General features: G+C 32.8%; 1 protein-coding gene across 1 annotated transcript in view; it reads left to right on the forward strand.

Annotated features, from left to right (window-relative positions):
- Window positions 1–1,419: 1,419 nt before the first annotated feature.
- Window positions 1,420–7,405, forward strand: part of LOC102429040 (DDB1- and CUL4-associated factor 12-like protein 2) — a 73,588-nt gene continuing 67,602 nt past the window's right edge. The window contains 3 exon segments of the mRNA XM_014460215.2: window positions 1,420–1,481; window positions 1,688–1,817; window positions 1,863–1,900. Coding sequence (XP_014315701.1) covers window positions 1,420–1,481; window positions 1,688–1,817; window positions 1,863–1,900 — 230 coding nt within the window.

Here is a 7,405-nt window from a genome sequence, read left to right on the forward strand (position 1 = left end):
ACTAAGTCTTCAAAATATAATGTGTATTTTACAATTATAGCACATCTCAACTTGGATTAGCCACATTTTAAGAGCTCAATAGTCACATATGAGTAGAGATCATGTTGGATAGCAGGACAAATTCTCACGAGACACAATTTGAAACCTTTTGCAATAAAGGGATGTGTTACCAATGACTGCTAATTTCTTCCCAATGTACTATCATTCCTGAAAAAAAGAACTTTCAAGCTTTGCTTATTAATTCCAAATATACATTGAGAAAAAATATAGAAAAAGGTTAAGTTTTTTATCAATTTTTATATTTGTGAAAAAATGACAATTTTGACCTTCTTACCAGGAAGATGCTCAAGGGAATAGAAAGACATATTTGCTTAATGAAATCAATCTTAATTTTAATACCACTTAAATAATATGATGGAGCACTGATTATGACCTCAATATGATTGAATCAAATCATTTTGGTATGATAATTCTATCTCTTAATGTTTCAATGCACTAATAGGATGACTATTTTAAAAATTGATTAGAAATCCATATTTTCAGTGTTAGCGGATTGGTGGGAGGAAGGGAACTTAAGGGAAGGTGGTCGAAAGGTAAAAACTTCCAGTTATAAGATAAATAAGTAGTAAGGATGTAATCTACAACATGACTATAGTTAACGCTATTGTATAGTACATTTGAATTTGTTAAGACAGTAAATCCTAAGAGTTTTCATCACAAGAATAAAACAAACTTTTTTGTATCTATATGAAATGATGGCTATTAACTAGACTTATTGTGGTGAGAGTTAAACTCCAGGAACACTTTATAGAAATGAAAACTTATGAATGTAATATATTCAACAGATAAAAGATGCTTTTTTTCATGGGAAGTCATGGAGCTCTACATTTTGCTTTCATTTACCTCCTTGAGAACACTGTATAACCCTAGATTTTACCTAGCACACTTTCACAAACACTGCTTTAATCCATGAGCATTTTCTGGCCCATTATTTTAAAAACCAAAAGCTCACATTTCCCAGGTTGTTAACATAAATTATATTTAGAGATTCAGCCTACATATATAGTATGTGTGAGTCCAAACTGCATGACTCCAAAATAGGACAAATTGTCTTGGTCTCATTAATACCTTTCTTTACTCAATTCCATTCAATTAAAAAATGTTTTTTGGATCCATGCATATTCAACAAAATGTGTGAAGTGGTAAGGGAAGTAGACATGAATCAGATAAGGCCCCTATCTTCAAAGAGAGTATTATCTTCTGAATAGGTAAGCAACTGATTGCATAGCTATATTATGAGGCCTGGATAATCTAGATAGTTATTCATTCAACAAGTATCTACTGATATCTAGAGAAAATGCACTGTGTGAGGCTGGGAATAAAAAGATGGAAAATTGAATAAGAGCATATTCATCTTCGATGAACCCATATCAGAGAAGAGATAGTAAAAACCTACAGCTTGGTGCTGATTCATACCTTAGGTAATTGTTATTACTGTGTAAAAATATAAGCACACTGTTTTATATATGTGTGGATTATATCCTCTGCATTATTTAATCTTATACTCCATGAAAAATTGGAATGCATAAACCCTCCATATTAATATTTTGTTGTTGACTTATTATGTTAATGGCCCAAATTTAATGAGTAAACTTAACACTTCCATTCATAAATTTCGACATTTCAGCTGTGTATTTCCCAGGAATCAATATAACCAAAACAGTCTACTGACCAGTGTGAAAGCTCATAAACTTGATCTAAAATACCCCTTTCAAGCCATCATGGAACAGCTCATTGACTTAGCATTACTTTTGAAAGTATGTTTGCTGATTTAATGATTTTTGTTAACTGCTTTATTACAGCTGACACTGGTATATTTGAAGCTGCAGCTAAGGAGAAGGTATGTTAGAAGAGGTTGATGAACTGAGCAATGATAAGAGGAGAGATAGAGGTAGCAGAATCAAAGACTGTAGAATTCCTTCAAATTGGCAGAAAGGAACGACAAAGAAAAAACAATAATTGAAGCCCATAAAGTTGATCTGCCTTTTATAAAAGTAGATCCTTAACTTAAATGGAGAACTAATTGATGACATGTTTCAGTGTGCTTGGGAAAAGTGTGAAGGAGAAAGCAGAGTCCCTTATCTAGTGAATCAACTTTCTGGCCCCATTCTCCCAACCCATCTTGCAGAAAGAAGCAGGTTCATTAGGCTTGACTAGGCACTTCAAAAAATCTCCAACTCCTCTACTACATCTTTCAGAATGAACAATATTTGGCAGTTGCAAATAACATTAAGATTTAATTTAGGAAGAAAGTGGGGGAATGTCTAAGTGTGTAGTTTGATAAATTGTTATCCAACAATGTAAGGGAGTGAAGTGTTTTGAGGAATCATAAAGTCTATTTAGTAGATATTTATCAGAGATCCTACATATATCACTATTATTCATAAGATTAAAATATGAATAAGATAGATTTAATACAGACTATGTGTTGGGCATAATTTAATTTTACCTTGTTGATTGAGGTAACACTTCAATATAGTGTATATCTTTCAGCCTATAATTTTAAATACAAGTTATCCCAGTAAATAGAGCATTCCAGTTAGATTTTCTCTATTTAGCCAATTTTATTTGGTTTATGATACACAGCCAAATAAATAGGAACATAATCCATCATAATTTGTCACCTGAATACTGGGTATCTGTCCTTATAACTATGAAACAATGAAAAGATAATCAATATCCAAATGAATAGGTATACATGTATTAATATTTGGCCAAGCTTTTCATCATTTATAGTTAATTATAAAATATTGTAATAATAACATATTTTCATTCTGTTATTGACTTCATACACAAGGAGACAGTTTGCCATTATTATGATTCATCATGCATAAAACTTAGGAGGCTGTTGTAAAATCTTTATATAACAAATCATCATGGAAAAATGAATAGTAGAAAAAAATGAAGGTTATAAAAACTACTATCAACAAGTAAATGTCATGAAAATATAAATTATTTTTCACTGAGCAGGGTAACAACACGAATAAGAGAACATGTAATAAATATCTTGTTACGATAAATTCAGTACAATAAAACAATTCATTGAAAGCTAGTGATAAAATATTCAGTGTACGAAATACATAAATATACTGTAACACAGTTTAAAAGGCCCCTTTACTTTAACAAGTCACATAAATTGCCAATAGTGATTTAAATAACAATAAGGAAAACTGAGTCTGATACTTATGTCTTTATCATTATCTTTTTTTAATTCAAAAGACCAGAAAACCTTATATTTTAAAATCATGTGAAATGTCTGGAAGTCCCCAATGTATTCCTGAATTTGATACTTAATATTACTTTGCCAATGATGGTCCTCTTGATAAACGGCAGTACTTCCAAAATTATAGCCTCAAAGACATTTTCTCTTATTTAGAGGGAACCTAAAGGAAGCAATAAAGTCTTCAACCTTACTACCAGACTACTTAATTTTATTTGTTTAGATGAATATTAAACCAATGTCTGCAATGATTTATTAAATCAATGCTTGGATGATATAAGACATTGTTTCTCAGTCTGATCTTGTAAAAAATCACCTGGGGCTTTAAAAATGGAGATTTATCCGTCCCATCCCTAATCTACTCAATCCAAATATCTAAGGAAGGAGCCTGGAGTAAACTTGGAATTCTGCTAAACAATTGCCTAAACAGACCTTTTATTTTGAACACCTGGCCTTCTACTTTAAGGAGAAGTAGTTTGCTTGAAGTTAATTCAACAAACAATTTGATGTATATTTATTGAGTGTTTATTCAATAAACCACATAGCATACTGGTTCTCAATGTTGCACAGATCTGGAACTAGATTTAAAATTCTGACACTGCAACTTATTGGCTGTTTGACTGGCTGTGTTACTTAAACCTCAGTTTCCTCCTCTTTAAAATGGGGATAGCAATTTACCTACTTCATAATGTGAGGGTTAAATATGTTATGTGTAAGAAACAATATTTGGCACGAAAATGCTGAATAAATGCAAGCGACTAATTTATTGCCCACTACTAATGACTACTACTAAGATAGACCATATGCTGTGGTTTGGTTGGGGAGAGGAGTGGTTAAAAATCAATAGCAGCTCTTTAGTAACTCATAATTTAGTACAGGATACAAGTAAATGGATATATTAGTTATCATTTGTAGCCATACAAATTATTACAAAGTTAGCAGCTTTAAAAAGATCCATTTATTTTCTCATAGTTTTCATGAGTCAGAAGTCCAGACACAATGTGGATTAGCGAGGTTGTCTCTGTAGAGTCTCACAAGGTCAAAGTCAAGGTAATAGACTAGACTGGCTTTTATCTGCAAGCTCTGAGAAAAAAATTCAAATGTATTCAGGATGTTGGCAGAATTCATTTCCTGGAGGCTGTAGAAATGAGGTGACTATTTCCTTGCTAGATGTCTGCTAGAGTCTGCCCTCTGCTTCTAGAAGCTGCTTGGATTCCTTCTCATGTGGCCCTTTCCATCTGCAAAAAGCTATGATACATTGAGTTATTTTCATGCCTGGAACCTCTCTGATTTACACTCCTGACCTTCTTTTCTGTTTTTAAGAGCTTATGTGATTACATAAGGCACACATTGATAATCCAGGATAATCTACCTATTTTAAGGTCAGAAAATTAGTAATATTAATTACATATGCACATTTTCTTTCCCCCAATAACTTAACATGCTCAGGAGATTAACTTCAGGAGGTGAACATCATAGTGACCAAATATCTGCCTACTTCAGTGAGTAATTACAATATGTAATCTAAAGGGCACATAAATTTTTTAAAAGATTAGATTAAAATCCAAGTTCCTCATGTTTACAAATTATATGTGTTAGTTTCCCTCATCTGTACTCACATGACTCTTGTGAGCATTATTGAAATATTTTATGAAGCCTTTGTAAACCTAAACACTATTTAAGTGTGAGCCAATGTGAGTGCTATTGATAGAGTCAAGTGCAAGTTCAATGGGAACAGAAAAGAGTGATTAATTCTGTCTCGAAGAGCAAAGCAATGCTTTAGAGGAAATGCCATTTAAGTCTGATGATAAAGTATAGGTGAATAAGGCTGTCTGTGTAAAGTATGTGATTGTTTAACCACTATGCTCTACATCTGAAACTAATATAAGATAATATTAACTGTAAACTGTAATTTAAAAACATGAAAAATTAATAGTGTTCAGAGCCTTTCACTTTTCACTTTCTGGAAAACAATGGTTATTGTCTTCCCAATAGACATTCTCTCCCCTTTTAAGTAATACTATCTTGTATTTTTAGCTGGACAAAGGGCTGAAGAGAATAAAGACTCAATTTCTCAACCTCCCTGAAGCTAGATTTGGCCATTGGACAGAGGTGTTTTGAATGATGTAGTAGTTTTCTAAGGCTGCCACAACAAAATATTACAAACAGTACTTTAAACAATAGGAATTCATTGTCACAGTTCTGGAGGCTAGAAATTAAAATCAAAGTATCCACAAGGTTGGTTTCTTCTGAGGGCTGTAAGAGAAGTATCTTCCAAGCCTCTCTCTTTGACTTCTAAATAAATGCTCATGTTATTCATGTGTGCATGTACGTCTCCTGTTTAAGTTTACCCTTTATAGAAGAATACCAGTCATTTTGGGGCTTGGGTTTTTTTTAATCCCCACCTGAGGATATGTTTTCTATTGATTTTAGAGAGAGAGGAAGGGAGGGAGAGAGAGAGAAACATCTATGTGAATGAGAAACATCTATCAGTTGCCTCCCATACATGCCCCAACCAGGCATTGAATCAGAAATCTGGTATATGCCCTAACTGGGAATTGAACCCACAACTCTTGGGTGCACAGGATGATGCTCTAACTAACTGAGCCATAATGGCCAGGGTGGATACCAATCATTTTCGATTAGAGCCAACCTAATGACCTCATCTTAACTAATACATCTGCAATTACCCTATTCCTATTTCTAAATAAGTTCACATTCTGAAGTACTAGGAGTTAAGACTTCAACATGTGAATTTTGAAATACATTAATAAACCAACAATATGATTTTTCAGAAATGTCTTTAAATGGGGAAGGGAGGTAGGTACTTTTCTTCAGTGTTTCCTCCTTCTTCTAGGATAGAATACAAATGTGGTCTCTAGATCTCTAGTTGATTTGGGAATGGAAGTCACATGGCAGAACAACCAGCTACAAAGGGCCCAGGTCCTTGAAAATGTAGAGGCAGCCTAACCCTTCCTTTGCTACTAATCTCTAGAATTGATTTACAAGGGAAAACATAAACTTTCACCTTCTTTTAGTAACTATTATTTTGAAATTTATTTCACATGCATATAAAAGCATCCTATTTTATCCCTTTATTATGTTTTGAGTTACTTTTCCACATATATTATTTTTAATTGAAAGTATTTTATTTTCCTTTATTTAGTGAACTCTCCTGGTATATTAAAAATATATTTCAAAAAAATTCAACTTACATTATTTTTAGTGAAACATGCCATTATCTTATATCAAGATTGTTTTTATACAAATGACTTAAAAATCAAATCAGGAAAAATTTTATTTTGTCCTCCTTATGTAATTGATATATGTAAATAATCCCGCTTTTCTTTTTCTTTTTTGTTATTTGCGTGTATTTATCTGATAAAAGATAGCACTTATATATGTCATTGACTCTTTATTTGAAAAACATTTATTTTGTAGTTTAATACCCTTTGTACAATGGAAAACAAACTCTTCCTCACCTACCTTTTTTCTCTGCCTTTTTTTCCAACTGATATGGTAAGTAGAAAATAGTACCCAGTAGTAGGTTAACATACTTGTTTGTGACAGATAAGCAGTGGGCCCTTTGTAATGTGAATAACTTCACACATGGGCTTTGGGGTACTTTTGCTGTTACAACCTTTAGCTGCTTATAAAGAAAGATTTTAATTCTATATGCCAGTGGTTCCTATCATCTTTTGGGTCATGAACCTATTTAAGAATCTGTTGAAAGCTATGAATTCTCTCCCCCCAAAATGCACATACCTGCAAAAATTTGCATACAATTTCAGGAAGTTTATGGACTTTGAGCATTCACCCATAGGCATGAGTTAACTACCCTTGCTCTGTGCAATCCTAAAATATATTTCCAGTACTTATTTCCTTGTTTCATTGCTAACCTAGCCTTAAGAAGTACATTTTGAAATGCAATGTAATTGTCCCATACATAGGAAAAAAATAAAATTAGTGCAGTTTTTTTTTCCTGGAAACCTTGGCTTCCCTTTTCTGATCCTTATTTCCCTCCAGTGTTTATCTAACCCACCTCCTCAACATACTGGTGCTTGATGATATTGGCACTTTCCTATAAAAATATTAATTTATTTTTTTCAAAATATGTTTTCTAGA

This window comes from Myotis lucifugus, unplaced genomic scaffold, assembly GCF_000147115.1.
Source record: "Myotis lucifugus unplaced genomic scaffold, Myoluc2.0 scaffold_2, whole genome shotgun sequence".
NCBI classification, from domain to species: Eukaryota; Metazoa; Chordata; class Mammalia; order Chiroptera; family Vespertilionidae; genus Myotis; species Myotis lucifugus.